General features: G+C 39.4%; 1 protein-coding gene across 3 annotated transcripts in view; it reads left to right on the forward strand.

Annotated features, from left to right (window-relative positions):
* Positions 1 to 22,267, forward strand: part of PPP2R5E (protein phosphatase 2 regulatory subunit B'epsilon) — a 160,233-nt gene that overhangs the window by 84,842 nt on the left and 53,124 nt on the right. For all 3 annotated transcript variants that reach the window (XM_005898262.3, XM_005898260.3, XM_005898261.3), the window contains exon 3: positions 557 to 753. In XM_005898262.3, coding sequence (XP_005898324.1) covers positions 557 to 753 — 197 coding nt within the window. The remainder of the gene's footprint in view (positions 1 to 556; positions 754 to 22,267) is intronic.

Genomic DNA, 22,267 nt, shown 5'->3' on the forward strand with positions numbered 1-22,267 from the left:
CTTTTGAGTGTCTTTGACAAGAAAGCTTCACAGATACCAAGCCAAAACAAAACAAAACAAAAAATATAAACACTCAACAACAGTTGCCTTAAATACCAAGGATGTCAGCGTGAAATTAAAATGAATCAACTGACATTTCTGCTTTGAAAATTTTCTAGTAAAATTAATTTAAACCAACAGTGACAACGTCTGTGTCTACCTTATAATGGAACGTTTGACCTTTTTCAGTGTTTTTGGCTTAAGAGTGTAGACATTGGGATGTTTTTGGTTAAAATTTGCTTCACCTCTCTAAGGGCTCTTGGGATCTTGGTTGGTGTCTGGTGGCGGAATAGCAAACGCTGTCCATTGTGTTGGTACCCTGCAGTTTCTGAAGACAAGGTCTCTGAAGTAGTGGATGTGGTATCTCCTCCTGTCCATGTGTAACTGTTTTAAAAGAACACTGTTGTCATGTGAATTCTTATTTTTTTGAGCTTGCTTTTGAAGTTAACTTTCACAGAGAATTCCTGTTACCTAGAAATTGATGACAGACTTACACCATTTCCTTTTTTTTTCTTAGACGTTCCATCCTCAGAGCAGCCTGAACTGTTCCTAAAGAAACTTCAGCAGTGCTGTGTCATTTTTGACTTCATGGACACGCTATCTGATCTTAAAATGAAAGAATACAAGCGCTCCACTCTTAATGAACTGGTGGACTACATTACAATAAGCAGAGGCTGTTTGACAGAGCAGACTTACCCTGAAGTAGTTAGAATGGTGAGTTTCTTTTTTTCGCCGCGGACACATGTAAGCACCTTCCATAAGGACGCACAGGTGTATTTACTGCAGAGTCAGGTCACAGGAGGTCACCTCCACAAATGAGAGCCAACCTTCTGAGAGCTAAGCACAAGTAGTCGGCACAATACTAGAATTTGAAGAGCATGATTTCATGAGAATGAAATCCAGAACTTGTCACCTACAACAGTATTGGCGGAATCATTGACTTCACAATACGAAACCAAGATTGCCAGAGCGTTACTGGATTTCTGGCATTGGGAAAAGAAAAGACACAGGAGAATCAACAAAAGTTTTAGATCTCTGTTCGAAAATATACAAGCCTGTTGGATGCCTTGATTTCCCCACCCCAACCCCCATTCATTGTGGTATATTAGAAATGGCTTTAAACTTAATGAAATTGTGATATGTAGAACCTAGATAAAGCCTCTCTTGGCTTTATAAACTAATCATTCACTTTATAATCTTACAGTCAGGAGTGATGTCTTTCATTATTTTTGAACAGCTTCTTATACTTTGTGTGGTCGTTAAGAGTTATGAGAAGAAACATTATTAGTATAATATAAGAAATTATGTTCTTATTGTATCAATAATTATATTAGTTTTTCAAAAGCTGAGCCAAAATACAGTCTGCTGTTAGATTTTTGTGAGAGGGTTGCCTTCCTTGGCCTCCTGGAAGATCTTGGGTCTAGAGAGCACACGCTATTTGGAGGTGGTGGCATGGGTCTACTAACTCCTGAAATGATGCTGAAGAGATCTAAGGGGCTCAGTGCATCACTGGGAAGCCCACTGGGGATCTGGCTCACCCTCTGTGTACTGCTGAAATGTGCTTAGTCTTTTTGTGTAACTTGTAGCACTCAGATTCAACAAATGCAGAAGAGAGACATCTGTGATGGAGTAGTTTTGGTTAAAAATGAATAGTTTTCTGATTTGGGAAGGGACCTGAATTATCACAACTTGAGAAACTATCACACATATATGAAGGTCATTTCAAAACAGTGTCCAGTATAGTCCTCAGATTCACATTGGAGTGTCTATTGCGTTTATTAATTTACAGGAATGTAAAACAGTGTTTTGTACATTAACTGTTTACATGTTTACATTGTGGCTCTTGAGCTGTGGTTCTCAACCAGGGGTGATTTTCCTTGCCAGGGCACTTTGACATTGGAGACATTTTTGGGAGCTGCAATCAGGGTTGAGAGGGGGGTGCTACCAGCATCTAAGGGGTAGAGGCCAAGAATGCTGTTAAACCTCCTAAAATGCACAGGACAGCCCCTGTAACAAAGAATTATCTGGCCTCAAATGTCAGTAATGCCACTGGTGAGAAACCTTGGCTCTAGAGTTTACCTGTTCTCCAGCCCTCTTACCCTGATACCTAGGATTTTCTTTAGTCCACCTGCTTCTTCAGAGCATAGTCCCTTGGTTTTAACCTACCTGTGTTCTCAGCCAACAGAGTTATCCACTGTTTATAATGTTCTTCTGCATCTTTCCATGGATAGTCTGTGAATATTGAAGCATATCCAAGCCTATTATCTTTTGTAAACACACAAATGGTAACATACTATACACACTCTCTGTATCTTGCTGTCTTCGCTTACATAAGTACATACAAATCTGCCTCATTCATTTTTTTGTATTTAAAAAATTTCTTTTTAAATTTTATTTTATTTTTTAACTTTACAATATTGTATTGGTTTTGCCATATCCTCATTCATTTTTATAGCTGCATTTCATTGTGTGGATGTGCCATAATGTATTTAACCATAACCGCATGAATATCTTTGTATGCATATCATTTGCCCTTGTTTGAGAACAGCTATGTATTTGTGGATTTGTTTTCTAGTAGCCTGTCTTGTCCCCTCTTCCTGGACCTTTGTGAATTCCCTGGCCCCCTGCCTCTAATTCTAGTCGTCCCCCCACCCGCCGCCCCCTCCGCCCTTGCTTTTAAGAGCTGGCTTAAAGTGCTACCACTGGTTCCTGAAAAGTCCAGTGTTTTCTCCTTTCTTCAGTTCTACCACTTCTTGACAACCCAGCCTTTAGAATTTGTTCACTGGCTGCTCTTTAATCCTTTCAAACATTTATTTGATTTTTCTATTTAGATTATAAGTACTTCTAGGGGTCCCTGGCCTCTGGGCCACAGACTGGTACCTCCTGTCAGATCAGTGGCAGCATTAGATTAGAAATAAAGTGCACAATAAATGTAATGTAATTGAATCATCTTGAAACACTTCCCCCCCCGCCCTCTAGTCCATGGAAAAATAGTTTTCCATGAAACTGGTCCCTAGCCATAAAGACTGGGGACTGCTGAGTACTCCTAAGCAGGAACTATGTCAGGAACATCCCTGTGACCTCTGTAATATCCTAGTCCAGGCCTACCTGGAGATTGTCAAATGAGTGAATGAAAGCGTATTCCCTCTTAAAATATGGGCATTTCATGCTGTCAAATTACGATGAAGATACTGGATTTATTGGGTTATATCCAGTTTTAAACCCAGTATGTGGCATAATTCAAAAATTAATTCATTCCTGTGAATCATCTTGGTCCTAAAGCAGCTTGAGTCTCAAAGGAGAGACCATATTCTCTTCTCTTTTACCATCCATCCGTGCCTCTCCCCCGCACCGGCAACAACTCTCAAACCTCAACAAAAAAAATGACTCCTGTCATTTGCTTCTGAATATATACCTTAAAATGTACTTAAGTCCTGTTTTAGGAAGTATTGCATCTGTAGCATGCCTGCTATTCTAGGACATTAGATAATTGACTTTCTAGATGATAGTTTAGGGTTCTTGGAGGTGTAATTTATTTTTCACATCTTGTGATTTGTGAAATTGCTACTAATTTTACATGATTCTTAGATAGTCTGGGATTTACAGAGAAGGAAGTAGTATGGTAGAGTAGAAAGAGAAAGGGCTTTGAAACCCCACAAACTTGGGTTCAAATGCCAGCTCTTGGCATCCTTTCTTGCTCCATCACCTTGGACTAAGCCCTCCATCTCTAACGTCCTCGGTTTACATGAGGTTCCAAGAGGTGGGTAGGATGGAGGGAAGAGTGGCTACAGTCCCTCTCACCCTGCTCCATAAATAGTCCACTAAGGAAAATTGTTATGCTTTGTTTGTACATCAAGGTTCTCACCACCTCAGATACACATACAATCTAGTAAACAGGGATTTAGGGATTTAAGAAGGGTTGGAACTAAGTCCCTCCTTATCCTCTATTCCCTTCCATTTTGCCACCTGTGAGCCCCTTGTATGTAGAAATCCTGGTGCTGTTACTGCTTATTTTTGTCATCTGTATTATACCTGCCTTTTGGTTATTTTGTGAGGATTGGAGATGACAATGTGAAGCTCTTGGTATAATCCCTAAAGGGCTTCCCCAGAGGCTCAGTGGTAAAGGATCTGCGTCCACTCTAGGAGATGGGGTTTCGTCCCTGGATTGGAAAGATCCCTGGAGAAGGACATGGTAACCCCCTCCAGTATTCTTGCCTGGGAAATCCCATGGACAGAGGAGCCTGGTGGGCTGCAGTCCATGGGGTTGCAAAGAGTCAAACATGACTTACTGACTGAACAACAACGATAGTCCCTAACACATGGCAAGCGTTTAGTCAGTAATACTATTACTATACTTGGAGGATTTCATTATTAGGTACTTGACTTTATAATCATTGGAGGAGCTCAGAGTTCCTGTTTGCTCTATTGGCTAGATGTGTTATATCCCACTGCCTCTGGTCCTCAGATTCTCTAATTCCAATCCTGCCTGTTGAATAGTCACTGTCCCCACCTGTTCCTCTTTCTTATTATTGTAAAATGAAATTGCTTCAGTAGGATTAATGAAAGAAATGGTGGTGCTTTTAATGAAATATCAGTGAAGTTGATAGCCAGGTTTTACAAACGAGTATGACTGATGACTTAAGATAGCATGTTCTGTTGTCAGCATTATTCCCAAACCCTGATGGGACTGTTCTGAGAGCTGCTGTTCCTGTTAGGGTAAGAAAAGAGTGGCAGATGCAAGTAATCGAGGAGTTGGGGAACCCATTTCTGACATTTAAATAAAGTCTAGATACCACCTACAGACTGTTAGAATTAAGAAAGAAAAATGACTCTTTATGTGTAAACAAAATAAAACAATGTAGCATGTAACTCACCTTCGGGTGGTGTGGGTAATGGAATAGCCCCAGATAAAGTAGAAGCCACTGTCCTCATTTCTTATCTTCCACTTAACTACTGTGAGACTTGGCTAAGCTCCTCTAAGCCCATTTCTCCCCTTGTAAATGAAGGGAGTTGGTGGTGGTCTCTCATGTCCGTCCAGCTTCAAAAACTACCACCACATTTTAAGAAATTTAGAATGGGTCCTGCCATCCTTAAAGTTTACTGAATATTGTCCAAAGTAGTTGCTTCTATTCTGTCAGTGGTTTCTTCCATGTGTTTCTTTCTCATGGGGTCATATCTGATGGAAAAACGAGAACCAGGACTGTTAGTTCCTTAGGCTTTGGCACATGTTGCCTTGTATCATTTCAAGTGTCAGGCTTCTGTCCTTGAGGCAGTGTTTTTACATTTATGCTCATGTTTTTTTTTTTTTTTTTTTTTCTGGTTCTGTTGCCATGCATCCATTTGAGAAATTTCTTAGCATTTCTAACTCTCTCAAAGGGTCGGACATGACTTGCCCACTGAACAATAAGTAATCTTGGGTTAATTTTTTTATCCAGACTTAAACTCAGTCTTTTATACTCTTTATATTCACACATCTTCCTTTTCAAAACCATCTCTGGGAAATAGTTCAAATATGAGAGGAAATCTTACGGGTGAAGGCATTATTTTAATTAGCCCCAGGTAATATTTGAGTGATTTAGAGCCACACTTTTACATTTTGATGATTAAAAAAAGACAGGGCTCTGCTCTGTCAAAGTCTGGTAGAAAGGGCACCCATGTGAGCAAATAATATGTCATCCATGTATTAATAGAAGTTTGTAGAAGGCAACAAAGGAGCAGAGAGAAAGGGGAAAGGTAGGAAGGTCCGGAATGGCTTTACAAAGTGAGGAAAGCCTGACTCCAGTGGTTGAAATGAAAAAGAGAATTACATGATACAAAGGCATTCCCAAACTACGTGATATAATCAGAGGAACACAAGCAGTACTGTGTTGTTGTAGCATTGTGTGTGTGGGAGGTGGGGAGTGAGAAGAGGCGAATGGTGGCAGTTGAAGATGTAGGTGTGGACCAGAAGGACCTGAAAGAACCTCTGGGTTATCTACAGACAGTAGGTCACCATTGAAAAGTTATGAACAGGGGAGTGATAACGGTCAGTTTTGTATTGTAGTGGCAATGGGCCAGGTAGATTGGAGTGAAGGCAGAGAAGAATTGATTAGGGGCTTGTTGTATTAGAGAAATTTTAGAGGTCCTGAACCAAGGACAGGGTGGAAGTAGAGAAGGGGAGGAAAGTTCAGTTTAGTTGCTCAGTCGTCTCTGACTCTGCAACCCCATGGACTGCAGCATGCCAGGCCTCCCTGTCTATCACCAATTCCCGGAGTTTAGTAAAACTTATGTCCATTGAGTCGGTGATCCGTCCATCCATCTCATCCTCTGTTGTCCTCTTCTCCTCCCGTCTTCAATTTTTCCCAACATCCTGGTCTTTTCAAATGAGTCAGTTCTTCGCATCAGGTGGCCAAAGTATTGGAGTTTCAGCTTCAACATCAGTCGTTCCAATGAATATTCAGGACTGATTTCCTTTAGGATGGACTGGTTTGATCTCCTTGCAGTCCAAGGGACTCTTTAAGAGTCTTCTCCAACAGCACAGTTCAAAAGCATCAATTCTTCGGCACTCAGCTTTCTTTATAGTCCAGCTCTCACATCTATACATAACTACTGGAAAAACCATAGCCTTAATTAGATGGACCTTTGTTGACAAAGTAATACTTTTTAATGTGCTGTATAGGTTGGTCATAACTTTTCTCCCAAGGAGCAAACGTCTTTTAATTTCAAGGCTGCAGTCACCATCTGCAGTGATTTTGGAGCCCCCCAAAATAGTCTGTCAGTGTTTCCACTGTTTCCCCATCTATTTGCCATGAAGTGATGGGACTGGATGCCGTGATCTTAGTTTTCTGAATTTTGAGCTTTAAGCCAACTTTTTCACTCTCCTCTTTCACTTTCATCAAGAAAGGAAGGAAAGGATGGCATTTAAAACTCAAAATGGTTCCAGTGGTTAATAATCTGCCTTCCAATGCTGAAGACACGGGTTTGATCCATGGTTGGGGAACTGAGATCTCGCATGCTGCAGGGCAGCTAAGCCCATGCACTGCGACTAGCGAGCCTGTGTGCTGCAACTATAGAAGCCCACCCGCTGCTGCAACGACCGAGCCCGTGTGCTGTAGAACCTGTTCTCCACAATAGAAGTCCGTGTGCTGCAGTGAAGCCCCAGTGCAGGTGCCCACCACCCTCATTAGGAGGTAAAACTAAAGCCACTTAGCGTTTACATTGATGTTTAGAGAGAGAGAAAGGAGTCTCGGATAGCTCTGGAAAACAGGTAGTCTATGGAGCTACTATTTGAGAAAAGTACAGCAGGATTAGCAGCAGGTTTTGGATGGAAGCTGAGCTGAGTTTAGATATATTACCTTTGAGGTTATAGGAGTCCTTGATGGGAAGGTTAGAGATGGTTATTCGTAATTATCAGCATGAGCGTAGGGCAGGGGAGATAAAGAACAATGCTGGGGACCCCAGGTGATAGCAGAGAATCATTGTGCTTCACTGCAGTGGTTCAGGGGGAGCTAGTGGGTTGTATGTGAAGTGTCAGGAAGTTGAAGTGATGGCTGTGGATAATGATTGCACACACAGTAGTGGAATCTTGGGTGTACTATCCTCATTAGAGTGAAAATCCTATCCCTTCTTTCCTGAGTGAAGGATGTTTTATCACATAGGTAGTTTATTGTTATTATTTTCATATTTTCTCTCTATATCTTGGCTTTTCTTGATTTGAGTTGGCTCCACTCCTGCCTCATTTTGGTTAAATATGTATCTCAAATTATAGAATATATGATTTGCCAAAGTGAATGTAATTTTAAGATAAAATACAACATTTTCTACTGAAATCTTGCCTTGAGTCCTTTATATTGCTTCTTGTCCACACGTTTGGTTTGTTTTTCCCACTCTCAGATTACGCCCTGTCACTTAGTTATCTACGTGTTTTATCTTTTCTTTGGCTCTACTGGGTCTTCGTTGCGGCGGGTGGGCTTTCTCTAGTTGTGACCAGCAGGGACTACTCTTGTCGTGGTGCCTGGGCATCTCATTGTGGAAGCCTGTCTTGTTGGAGAGCGTGGACTCTAGGTTGCACGGCCTTCAGTTGCAGCACGTGGGCTCCTAGTCGTGACTCTTGGGCTTTAGAGCACTGGCTCAGTAGTTGTGGCGCATGGGCTTAGTTGCTCTGCAGCATGTGGTATCTCCTTGGACCAGGGATTGAACCATGTCCCCTGCCCTGGCAGGTGGATTCTTAACTACTGGACCACCAGAGAAGTCCCTGTTTTTATCTTTTATATGTTTTATGATTTAACTGGAAATCAGCGCTCTGGTTAGCCTCTTAATAGACTAAAACGGTTTTGTGGAATAATACGAAGTCCGCAATTTAAAGATCTGAGAGTCTCCCTACACAGACTCTTATGGGTGCTTTGTTAACTTCACTGCATCCTCTCTAGGCTGAAGGATGGAAGATTTCTTTTCATAAAATAACAGCCATCTGAAAGTAGCTTTGGGAATGATAACTACCGGAGGGAGCATGAAATTTCCATTTTTCATTTTCCTGCATCTGATAAGGACTTTAGCTCTACATTCTGGCTGGATTTGTCTTGGAGGTGACTCTTTAGATCCAGAGGAGATTAGATCTGTATGTAGGTGTGAGCCATTGGGTGTGGTGGGATAGAGGAGGTGGGGTTGCTTACATGATTAGAAATATAAATAATGGAGGAGAATTGAGTAACATCTGGGAAAGGCATTTAGGAAGTGATGAATTTACTGGGAAATTTTTAAGGATAGGATAAGTCTAAAAGATAGGACCTAGTAAATTAGAAGGTAAATAATTCATTGGCACTTTGAATATACAGTGGTGGTGATTTAGTCACCAAGTCATGTCTGACTTTTTGCGACCCCATGGACTGTAGCCCTCCAGGCTGCTCTGTGCATGGAATTCCCCAGGCAAGAATACTGGAGTGGGTTGCCATTTCCTTCTCCATGAATATACAGCAGGTGCAGACAAATAATTGTTGACACCACTTATCATGAGGTACCTAGAATAGTCAAATTCATAGAGTCAGAAAGTAGAAGCCAGGGGGCCTGGGCATGGGGTGGGAGTGGGGAAGGGGGATGGGGAGTTAGTGTTTACTGGGGTTAGAGTTTCAGTTGAGGAATGTGAAAAACTCTGGAGATGGATGATGGTGAGAGTTGTGCAACATTGTGAATGTACTCAGTGCCACTGAAGTGTTAAATGTGGTTAAAATAGTATGTTTTGTATTATGTGTAATATAATATATATTGTGGACTTTTACCACAATTAAACATTTTTTTAAAAAGAATTTTTTGTTATTTTTAAAGACTGTAAGGTTATGATGATGAATATTGCCAAAAGATATTTTTAGAATGAGATCAGGAAGAAATCACTGCTCAAGGTTAGGAGTAGATTGTTACCGTTTGTAATGTATCAGAGGGTAGAGAAACTGGCAGGCACTCTGTCCTGTTATTAAACTATCACTCTGTGCTGCATCTGTTAATGCTCATTTAATAATGTTGTTTGGCATGTTTGTGTGTCCATCGAATATTTTTGTGGGGGTCAGTGGACCTCTTGATGTTGAGCACAGAATTTTGTGTGTTTTGCCTGTTTTTATGGGAGAAGATCTGTAGTTTTTGATGAAATTTTGAGACATAGTCTGACTCCAGAATGGTTTAAGCCCAATTTTTACATGTGCAGTGCTCTGCTAGGTGCTGCTCCCTAAAATATAGCATGAGATTAGGGGGAAGCAGGGTCTTCCTATTTATGGCAGTAACTAAAGATGAAGATGAAATTGTTAGAATGATTTCACCAATGAAACCATCTGGGCCTGGAGTTTTCTCCATGGGAAGGTTTCTGGCAGTGAATTCATTGTTTAAAAAAATTTAGTGTATTGAAGTATAGTTGATTTATAATGCTCTGCTAATTTCTACTGTATAGCAATTATATGTATCTCTCTATATATACATCAATTATGAATATATATATACACACATTATTTTCATATTCTTTTCCATGATGGTTTATCATAGGTTATTAAATACAGCTCCCTGTGCTATACAGTAGGCCCTTGTTGCTTATCCATTCTATATAAGTTTGCATCTGCCAATCCCAAACTCCTAATCCATCCTTCCCCCACCCCTTCAATTTTTAAAATACATATGTGACTATTCAGGTTTTTTGTTTTCTCTTGTGTCAGCTTTTGTTGGTTTTTATAATGGTTTCACAATTAAGAATTGTGTTTGAATTACTTAATCCTTAGTGGTTCTTCATAAAGGTGTGTACTAATGAAAGATGACCAGCACCTGCACAACTTCCAGTGTTAGCAGTGTAATTATCTGCTGCAAATACTGTGTGAGTCAGTTAAGTCTTCACAACAACCCTGTTGTATTATATGTTATATTATTATTATATATTATTTTATAGATTATGTTAAGGAAGTAGAGAGAGGTTAAGAAACCTTCCCAAAGCTACTCATCTGGGTACCTGTCAGGACTGAGAATTGAACCCAGTCTGGCTACAGAGTTCATCCTCTTGACTACTGTGCTGTAATACTCTCCTGGGATCAGTCTTTCTAATAGGAATGGAGACTAAAATCTCTAAACTTGGACTCTTGCCTCAGTACTGTGTCGTTTTCCTTGAACCCCTCTACATAAGTAATAAGGCTTTGATGCTTTCCCTGGAACCTTTTCCTTGCTTGTTATTTTACCAAATAATAAGCTCTGGGGTTAAATGTTCATTTTTGCTTAAGGAACAGCTTCCTTTTCACTCCCTCTCCACCCCCCACCCCAAACCTCACTACCCTGTATAATAACTACGTTGCCTTTGTTATTCTCAAATTAATTTTTTTTTCCCTGCCTGACTACTGCCTTCCAGTAGGCAAGAGTACATGGTCATTGGGAGTGAGGAGGTGGTCAGGAGGAAAGCTTTGTAGTTCAGAACTCTCCTCTGTTCCACCCAAACCACAGTCCTTGAGATGGTCATATCCCCTAAGTTCATGTGCTCCCTGCATGACAGTTCTCCCCCTCTCTCCTTGTTAGAAACAAGAGGGCCATATCCGCAACTAAAGGATCCTTAAATTGCTAGGTTAGCTTGGATTTAGAGCTAGGAAGTTAGATATTTAAATGTCCTTTCATCTTTATGTTGGCCCCTAATCCTTGGAAGTATTTACGATTACTTAGGATTGTACAGCCTGCCTATTTGTGGTCCTTACTGGGTCAGTGATACAGACGAATAACCTGGGCCACTTACTTCGCTGTGTGATCTTAGGTGAATCTTCATCCTAAGATTGTTACGCACTGTAACTTTGTAAAGTTATTGTGATGTGATTATTGTTATCATTTATGGTACTACCTTTGCCACCTCTGTTAGACTTACTTTTTTCTTTGAATGGATTAATTAGTTTTTTGGTCACAATGAAGTCTTGCTAGCATGAAAGCTCTTTTTGTGTCATTAAGGTGGCTTTTCACATCTTTGACTATTGATTTTAAACTTTAATTCTCTCTGGGAAATCTTATTTTCAAGTCTGTTTTTTGTGATAGGGTACGGCCCTGTAAATCTGCAAGTGCCCATGTGTATATAATTATATTAGGTTGTCCAAAAAGTTTGCTTAAATTTTTCCATAACGTGATAGGAAAAACCTGAACAAACTTTTTGGCCAACACAGTATATACTTACGTATGTGCTGTCCTTAGTTGACCTATATAACCATTTTTTTCTGATACTACTTGCATAGTAATATCCACACTGTATTAATAATTTACCACTTCTCTTCTGCAAACATTGTCTCTTAACATATCTGATAGGGATTTTAATGGGTTTAGTTTAATTTAAACATTCTAAGGAGCAGGTTTTTACTCAGGAAGCAGTGAGCTACTCATGATTGCTATTTGCTTCATTTACAAGCTGTAGTCTCTCTGGCTTAATTGCTTCACAGATTGTTGAGAGTTTTCAATATACTTAAAATGGTTTGACAGCTGTGACTTGTCTAGCGCTGAACTATCCAATACTATGATTTCAACTGACATGAGAATATTCCTTTTCTTTCTCCTCCCTCCTTGCCCCCAGCCTGGCAGCAGAATTTGCAGGATAAATTACAGTACTGCATTCAAGTTTTGATTTCTCTTTTATCCCACCTTGTAATTTAACCTAGAAACTGAAAATATGGTTAGTTGTATAAGCAATACTTCTGGAAAAACCTGCCAAGAAAATGGATGACAAAATGATTGGAAAATATTGCCGGTCGTATATTTAAGTGGGTCCTTACCTCTAGCATAGCAATTCGATTGATGTTAGTTTCTATGGCTTGGTCTTCTTTTTACTGAAGAAGGACAGAAATGAGAGAGAGAAGGATTTATTGGTTGATTCTCTAAGGGAAAAGCCGGTTACACCATAGCGGTGCATTATTAGCAGGAAAAAGTGGAGAAAATGAGTGTCTTCCATGCGGAATTCTGAGAGATGCTTGAGGCAAGAATTTGGCAAGAAAACAATGAGCAGGTCCTTTCCAGGAGGTAGCTGGCCTCTGACCAATAGTAAAGACCAAACTTGATCTGTAAATGAAAACAAGGAATACGCTATCTAGTGACTTCTGCAGAGAAAGTTGCCTCTGAAAAGTGAGGGGAAAATAAGGGACGCTATTCTATGCAGTTACAGTGATGAATAGAGAAGTGGTGGGGGTTAGCAGAGGAGGAACAACAGGAAAGACCAGAGCCTGAGGCAGAATTCAGGGAAGAGCAGTGCCAGGAGAGGAGGGCAGGGGTGACACAGAGAAGAGAGGATGTTTCTGAGTAGAAATAGGACTGGGCATAACTGTCTGGTGAGTTGGAGAGCAAGTTTATTTTTTCATAAAATGGACAAGCAAGGTATTTTGGAGAGTATGATATTTCCTGGCACTCCAGAAATGTAGGTTACAAACAGAGTGGGGGGCTGGGCAGGTGCTTACACGGGCATACTGTGGATTTTCCCTTCCTGAAGAAGTTAAGCCTTTTATGAGAATAGGGTAGAACATTCTGGAATAACCCCAGCCTCTTTTGTGGGACTTTTGGATTTTTCTCTGAGAAGTTAGAAAAATTTAGACAGTAGGTGAGGTGCTAGAAAATGGAGTTTTGTATCGTCAGGAACAAAGCGGGGTGTCTCTTATGCCCTATTCTGGAAAGCATGTGTAGTAATTTGAAGGATAAAATAATTGGAAGGCAGTGGTCTTTAAGAGCACATTTTAAATGGAAGCTAAAAGGGTTGGTACACAGTGCCCCTAGAACCCTCTCTCGTTTTTTTTCTGAGGAACTTACACCCACGCTTTTGCCTCTCCCTCCGAGACGGGGCTGGCACGCCTCTGTGAGGCTGGTGAGGCGGGGCTGGCTGGCTGGAGTGGCGTATCTTACTCAGCTTATTATGAAGAGTAGTATCTGGTAAAGAGTGATGTTCATCTCTGGTCAGAGGTAGGTCAGGTGTGTTTTTGTTTTCGCTGCTCACCCTCTAGCTCAGGGCTTTTATTTTCCTAATGAGGGGTCACAGAGACCAGAGAATTACACACAGACACAGAGTAAGGGGCAGTGACAGTTTGGGCAGTTTCCTGTTTATCTTCAGTAATTTTATGTAAGAACACATACTCAGTAGCCAGAAATGCCCCATTAGGAGCCTCCAGTGTTTTGTGTGTTTTTTTAATTCAAAATTCAAGAGGTTTAATTATTCCTTTAGCACTGGCTGATTTTGAAAGTAAAGCGTTGAAAGCAGATGTTAAAAGACCATATGTGTTCTCAAAAAAGCCCCGTGTTGTTATTGTTTTATCAACTTGGGCACTGTGATTCTTACTGGAATCACTTAATTGAGCAGTTTGAGTGCCTTTCTGGGATGTTCGGACCTGCAGTCCGTGCATAATGAAATGCACTGAAAACCTGGTGCCACAGGGCGAGCCTGAGTGTGGGGTGTGAGTGCGCGACTGCCAACAGCAGGACAGCCTGCTCTGTATTTATACACAGCAAGCACCATGACTATTGCAGTGTTTACACCTCTATTTTTGGATTCCAAGATTTAATATCAACAATCTTCACTTTTGGATTCACTGCTACATTTCCAATTTTGGAGACGGTGCAATATAGTTGTCTCTCTGTGGGAAATATTTCCCTGTGATGGTTCGTGTGGGGATAATAGACTCTAGAGAGAATAAATTTGACATTATTGTCAGCGTGTCAGCAGGTAAAAAGTTGCCTCTTTGAGCAAAGTCTAGTCTTGAAATAGAAGCCTAATGGGAGTGGAGGGTTCATGGTTGGAATTTGTGGGAAATGAGATGAAGCTGCAGGGATGGCTCTAGATTACAGAGGTCTTGGCAGGCTAAGTAGGGGAGAGTAGGCTTAATCTCGTGGATGGCAAGCAGGAAGTTGCTAAGGTTTTTGAATAGGAGGTGAAATGTAAATGATATTCTTATTTTTCTTTCTCCTACCCCACAAAGAGAGCTTCCTGCCAGCTCCTTTGTGTAGCTTTTCAGTGGGCCGATTCAACCCAGCATGGCCAGTGGCAGAGGACTGTTGTCCCAGTCCTGTGCAATGGTGGCAGAGGAAGAGGAACTAGAGAAGAATATGTAAAGAAACTCCCCATCTTCTCTATTTTTTTCTGTGCTCATCAAAGAAAGTTCAGGAACCAGAGGGAAAAATGATCTGTAGTTTCATTATTTAAATTCAATTATTGCCCACATTTTGGCAAGTTTCCTCCTATCAGTTTTTTTAAAATGAGATTTTTCCCTTAAGTAAAAAAATTTTTTTAAGATATATGGAATATAATTTTAAGAATAGAGCTTAGGCAGTGAATGTTCAGTGAATTTAACAATTCTATATACTCATGTAACCATAACCCTAAATCTAGAACATTGCTGTCACTAAGGAAAATTTCCTGTTTCATGTTTTCCCTTGTTAAATTTTTTTTCTAATCTTACTATATGTATAATTTCTATTAAAATTTTTCTTTAGAATTATGATGCAAACATGCTTTCATGTAGTTAAATATCTTTTAAAAACATCATTCTAATGTCTGCCTCATTCTACATCTTGTAGATATAGCATTGTTTTATAAAACAGCTTAGCTGTTTTCCCATTTGGAAGACATTTAAGCTGCTTGCAAATTTCCACTATTAGAAGTAACACCACCATTAACTCCAAGAGACATTATGAAGGAATAACTAAAATGACTTCTTGATAAGTTGCATAAAGCAGATAACAAAGAGGAAGAGTTAAAGAAAATTTTTAAGAGTTAGAATAAGGAAGGTGAAAGGAGAATTCTCTTTTATGGGGAGGTGGAGGATGTGATTGGTTTTGACTAGAGTGAATTTGAGATCTACTGAGAATTGCACAACTGCAAATAATGGAGTTAAGGACATCCTAGGGCCTTGGAAACGAAATCATAGTAGAAAAGGTGACAGAAAACAGACAGGAACTTCCTGCTGAGGATTCAGCTTGCTCCACCTTGAGATTTAGTGATCATCTCTCTTTTGAGATGTGTGTTCCTTGGGTGAAATTGATGACTTTGAGGCATTCATTGACTTCTGTATTTAATATTCCAAGACCCAGAATGTGCTTTGCTTTCTGTTCTGCTTCACACTAAGATGTTTTACTGTGATTGCTGCTAATTCTGAGAAAGAAAACTTGATGTGGGGGTCTCTCACTTTTCTTTGGCTCAGGTCAGAGCAGTTGCCATTTAATTTTCTTGACCTTCTACTGGATTCTTTCCCACTAATGGAGGATTGATGTATTAGCCTAAGAAAATTAAATTGCTTGAATTTGCAGAAGTTATTAATGGAAGAAATAGTTTTGTAGGAAATGATGGCTAACTTTTGAGTAAATAGCAGGAATTGAACATATGCACATATGCAGAGTACATCATGAGAAACGCTGGGCTGGAAGAAGCACAAGCTGGAATCAAGATTGCCGGGAGAAATATCAATAACCTCAAATATGCAGATGACACTACCCTTATGGCAGAAAGTGAAGAGGAACTAAAAAGCCTCTTGATGAAACTGAAAGTGGAGAATGAAAAAGTTGGCTTAAAGCTCAACATTCAGAAAACGAAGATCATGGCATCTGGTCCCATCACTTCATGGGAAATAGATGGGGAAACAGTGGAAAAACAGTGTCAGACTTTATTTTTTGGGGTTCCAAAATCACTGCAGATGGTGATTGCAGCCATGAGATTTGAAGACGCTTACTCCTTGGAAGGAAAGTTATGACCAACCTAGATAGCATATTCAAAAGCAGAGACATTACTTTGCCAACAAAGGTCCTTTTAGTCAAGGCTATGGTTTTTCCAGTAGTCATAGAAGATGTGAAAGTTGGATTGTGAAGAAAGCTGAGTGCCAAAGAATTGATGCTTTTGAACTGTGGTGTTGGAGAAGACTCTTGAGAGTCCCTTGGACTGCAAGGAGATCCAACCAGTCCATTCTAAAGGAGATCAGTTCTGGTTGTTCTTTGGAAGGACTGATGCTAAAGCTGAAACTCCAGTACTTTGGCCACCTCATGTGAAGAGTTGACTCACTGGAAAAGACTCTGATGCTGGGAGGGATTGGGAGAAGGAGGAGAAGGGGACGACGGAGGATGAGATGGCTGGATGGCATCACCGACTCGATGGACGTGAGTTTGAGTGAACTCCGGGAGTTGGTGATAGACAGGGAGGCCTGGTGTGCTGCAATTCATAGGGTCACAAAGGGTCGGACACGACTGAGTGACTGAACTGAACACATATGTCTACTTCCTTTATCTCTGAAACCACATTGAAATTACTGAAAGGAAATAAAACCCACAGGAAAAAAGTGAAACGGAGAGATCTCAGAATCAACATTTTGGAAACCATAAAGCAAATGACCTGGTGATCACTACCAAGGCTGATTAGAGAAAGCTGATTCTGGTCTGTAGCAACAATAGTTTGGAAATTGCCAGCTCCCACTGCATTAACTCCAGAAGGTGCAGAAAGGTACTTTTCAAAGTAAGGGTGCTTGGGGTGAAAACAGACTTGGTGGACAGTCTGTGTAAGATATAGCTGGAACTGCTTCTCCCAAACCAGGCAGCCAGATGACTGCTCCTCCCAACCCGCAGCAGAAGACTGAGGGTTACTCTCTGGAGAGGCTAAACTGGAGGGAATCCGAACTCAGGGACATTGGTTCCAAGCAGCAGTACCTTTTTGAAAGCAGGGAAGCGTATTGAGTGAAAAGATCCTTAACCCTCTTCCTCACTCAGCTCCCAGATCCTTTATGCCACTATTCTAGAGATGTATGCTTCTTTTCTAGAGAATTAGATAAGCCTAAGAGAAAAGATCCAAAGGCACCAATAAAAGGAGCATTCCTGGGGGGATGAGAGGATGGCTGTGGTGAGGAATAGCCCAGCCAGTCTCACTGTAGGGGAGCCCACTGCTCACTGCCACCCTCTCATACAGGTCTCCCATTTTAGTACGATGGGTGCGATACTGAGTAAGAGCACCAATTTTGTGGGTTTAAATCCTCTCTTCCAGTTAGTTTTCCAAGATTTTGAACTTTACGTAAGTGTACATGGAGGGGTTCAGCTCAGATGTCTTCCTCTTTCCCTTGCACCTCGCTACCCTCCCAGTCTCTTTTCCTGCCACTGGTCTTTGCGGTCTTCTGATGGGCGTAGGTCAGAGAGAGTGGAGCAAAAAACAACGGCCTGTCCTTCCCACACTTTCTCCCTTTCGTCTCCTTGTAGCTAAGTGTCGATGTTATTCCTCAGAACTGCACCTGGTACTTGTATTTGATCTGTATTCAAGTTCTGTTGATTGTCTGTCCTTGATCTCTCATGGACGGATTCCTTTCTTCCTATACAGCTGTCAGTGCTCTGATCCTTCTAGAAACCGATTGTCTAAAGGGGTCAAATTATTTTCAGAAAAATCCAGTTATATCTGTTGATCATAACAGTTATCAACTACTGCCACCACCACCAGCAGTAGTAATAATAACATCAGTGAAAACAGGTTGTTGTTGTTTTTTTCCCCCAGTCTGTGTAATCTGAATAGTGTGTGTACCTAGTAGATTTTGAAAGGAAAACTTAAGGAAATATTGATGTAAGTAAAAATGATGGTATCCTTGTGTTAGGAAAATGCCTAAGATTTCTATTACTCTAATCTTTTGAGTTTGGCTGTGTATTTAAAAACTCTGATTGGGCAACATAAGTTTTTAAGCTTCCTTTTGTTGTTTGTTTGTTTTGTTATTTGTTACTCTCTTTCTTCAACTGATTGCTAAGCTTTTAAAATTTTTTTTATCATTTTAAAATGTTCTTTCTGCCTCATTTCAGAAATCAGTTTCAATAGAATAGCTGCTGTGTCCTAGAAAGCCCTGTTAATACAGATTTAAAATATGATGGTGAAGGGGTAACAATAATTAGGTTGTAATCGTTGACTTTAGAAATCTTTTAAATCCTCTTTTAGATTTCCGAATCTTGTAAAACAAACTGCACAACTGTCTCACAGGCATATTTCTTAGTCACACGGAAACAGTGCTCTCTGTCTTGGTTCTGGTTTGGTGAATGTGTTCTGAAAGGTATAGAGCTTTGTCCACAAGATGATTTTATGATACAAATGTGAACAGCCTTACTGGAGTAGCTTGACACACCTACGTGTCGCAGTATTTTAGTCCTTACTGTGTTGCTAAGACCTGTGCTTGTGACCTGCGTGGAGGTGGTTTTGGTTCAAGGAATCATATTCTAATGAGCATGTCTGGAATGATAACTTATGGAAATGCTTGTCTGAAACTTCTAATTTCATTGACACTTACCATATTTAATATATTAGAGAATAAAATAACACCTGTAATCTAAGACGTTGTTATACTGATTTAATTAAATTTCTCCTCTTTAGAATTAGTGTTAAGGACTTGTCTTTATGTTAGAATAAGAGATTTTAATGATTCCATGAGTTAGATAAGTTTTAAACAGCCTTGTCCATTCATGTAGACAGTGAGGTTTAAAAAGAAAATTTGTGCCTAGTCTGAAGTGGAGACTACAGGAGATTTATTATAATTAAAAGACATAGTTTGTCTTTCAAAACATTGATTGAAGGGATTGCCAGTGAATTAAATTAAGTGCTAATTGAAAGTTTAAAATGTTGCCATTTGTTTCCTAATCAGAGCATGAGTTAAAAAGATAGTTTATCTTCTGCAATTTTCTTGAGCATAATTACAGATGCTTTGGGATTTCCCCCTTTATTTTTATTTATGTGTAATTAAAAGGGGCTGAGAGTCAGGTTTGGAAGGTTCTTTATAATTGGGATCACTAAGAATTCTTAAATTTGGTGTTACCAAAAGTAACTTGACACTATATATGTATATGTTGTTACTTTTATGTTACAAAAATTATATAGCATAGCAAGGTGTACCTAAGCAAATTTTGTTAGAATTTTATTTCTTCGAGTTTGAATGTTTAATACAAATTCTAGTATGTTTGGAAATCAGTCTTCTCTGTTCAAATGTCTGATTTATAGATTTAAAGTAAGTTTTGTTTACATTTTTATTTTGGATGTGATTATTTTTAAAAATGGCATACATGGCAGATGTTGATGAACTACTATGAAATTTTCTTTCGATTTAGTGTATCTATTTAGATACATCTTTTGGGCTACCACAGAATACTATGAGAATAATGCGTGATGACCTAGCTTCAACATTGAGTTTCCTGGGTCCTGCCTCTGCTTATAAATACTTGATTAAATCATTTGTTTGTTTTTAATACATGATAGATTATGGAATGATAAACGAAGAACTGGATGAAAAAACTCAGGGATATTATTGAAATTGTTACTTGCATGGGGTCTTGATACAAATTTTGCTAGAGGAGTGCTAGAGGAATAATGGCATTTTGAATTTTGCTTGAATGTTCTCTGCTTAACATCATGTAGCTCTTTTTTGTTAGAAAACTTATTTCTAAAAAAAAAAAAAAAAAAAAGAAAACTTACTTCTTAGATGTAATCCCAAGAAAATTTATTTTATAGTTATGATGTCATTTTTTGTATTTACAGCTAGTATTGCGTAAGTATTTGAAATTACAGTTTCACAGATGAAAGGGGGAGAAACCTTTCTGATGTTAATTAGTTCACTTGCTTTTATCAAAGAAAGATGACACTTAATCATCTAGAAAGTATTATTTTAAAGCACAGGGAAGATAATTTAAGTTACCTTGTTATACTGTGGTGGAAGTGTCCCTGACCACATTACATGCCTGGTTTCCGCAAGCCTTAAATATTAATAGTGCTAACAAATATATAACCAAAGGAAATAAAAAGTATTCCTTTAATACCTTTAAAAAGTACTTTTTAATATTCCTTTAAGTTAAGTAGGTATTTTTTTTAATATTTTTATTTTTTAAAATAAAAATTTTAATTTAATTTTATATAAAATTATATATATATAAAATTTATTTTTAATATATATATTATATATATAAATTATATATATATTTATATAAAATATATATAATATATATATTTTATATAAAATTTTTATATATATAAATATTTTTTTTAAAATAAAATTTTTAAAATAAAATTTTTAAAAAATAAAAAAGTATTTTTATTTTTAAAAAATACTCAACTGTATTATCCTTACCTTCTGTTTTGTTCATTATTAATCCTGGGAGATATTTAGTAGTTACTAGGTGCTTCCACATTCTGTTTTTTTATGCTAGGCTAGTTATTTTCCTTAAGCAATAACAATGGCAAGGTGTCAACCAAAATCATGGTGTAAAGTTAGTAGTTTCTATGGAGAGAAAGAGATTGAGGATATTGAGTTTTCCTGCAGTAATTTAATAAATTATTTAAAATGCTAGTAGTTGTATTTTAATATTGCAGGTTAAAATGAAATAAGTTGTTTAATCAAAAACTGTTGAAAATATGCCTAAACACTTCTTCTTTTGCTAGATGGGCTATGTCTAGTCTTCTCTTTAGTCTTCTCTTTTAGTCTTCTCTTTCACATTTGGTCAAGACTTCAAAATTTATTTCTTTACACCGAAGTTAACAGCAATCAGCGGGAAACCAAAGAACTGAAAAATAAGAAAGCAGCCAGTCCCTCAAAGCAAGCTGCTGTCGGGTCCTAGGCCTTGCCTAGCATCTCCCGCTTTCACCCTCTTCCCCAGTGTGTTACAGTGCCAGTTTTGAGTTGTAACTGAGTTGTAACTGGTAGATTCTTAATTAACATTAGTATTATTTTAGGGCTGTTGGATTTAGGAAATAAAAATACAGGGCACCTACTTCAATTTGAATTTCAGATGAACAGTGAATAACCTTTTTTAGTCCCCATGTAGTGTGTGGGATGTATTTGACCAAAAAACTGTTTATGTGAAACTCAGACTTAACTGGTAACCTGTATTTTATCTGGAAACCCTATTTATTTCCATTTTTTTCTATATTAGGCTCTAGGCATTCAGAAATTAGGGATTCCCAGGTGGCTCAGTGGTAAAGAATCTGCCTGCAAAGCAGGAGACCCCGGTTCAATCCCTGGGTCAGGAAGATGCTCTGGTGAAGAGAATGGCAACCCACTCCAGCATTCTTACCTGGAGCATTCCATGGACAGAGGAGCCTGGTGGGCTGTAGTCCATAGGGTCCTAATGAATTGGACACCACTGAGCGACTGACCACACACATGCCCATGCTTTCAGAAATGAGTAAAGAGCCCTAGAGGGACTCAGAAGCTAACTGGGCAAGGTGAGAAGGGACGTGAGGAGGAGAAACACCAGAGACGAAACTTGCGGTCATCCAGATGTTTGATGATGGGGCTGTGAACCAGACATCAGGGATGCAGAGCTTGCTTTATTTCTGTGTTAGTGCCGGGTAAGGGCATCAGCTTGAGTCTGAATGCTCTCAGAAAAAGAGTGTCCGTGCATGTCATTGAAGGCCACTGGCAGACCAGAAACCTGAGAAGGGGGTGATGGGAAAACAGAGTCTGGTGAGGGGAATCAGGGAAGAAAGAGAGATATAAAGAAGGCAGGTCCATACATGGTCCTCAGGGGTGGTGGTAGAGGTGAGGTGTCAAACAAAGAACCCCAAGAACCCTCTGACAGATCATGGCACTTTTACCTTGAAAAACTCACAAGCTCTTAGGACCTCACTTTTCTGATTTCCTACAGTGGAACTGGGTTTTTTTGTTGCTGTTACGTTGCTCAGTCATGTCCCGACTATTTGCAAACCTATGGACTGCAGCATGCCTGGCTTCCCTGTCCTTCACTGTCTCCTGGAGTTTGCGCAAATTCATGTCCATTGAGTTGGGAATGCTATCCAATC

Source organism: Bos mutus, chromosome 10 (genome assembly GCF_027580195.1).
Source record: "Bos mutus isolate GX-2022 chromosome 10, NWIPB_WYAK_1.1, whole genome shotgun sequence".
NCBI classification, from domain to species: Eukaryota; Metazoa; Chordata; class Mammalia; order Artiodactyla; family Bovidae; genus Bos; species Bos mutus.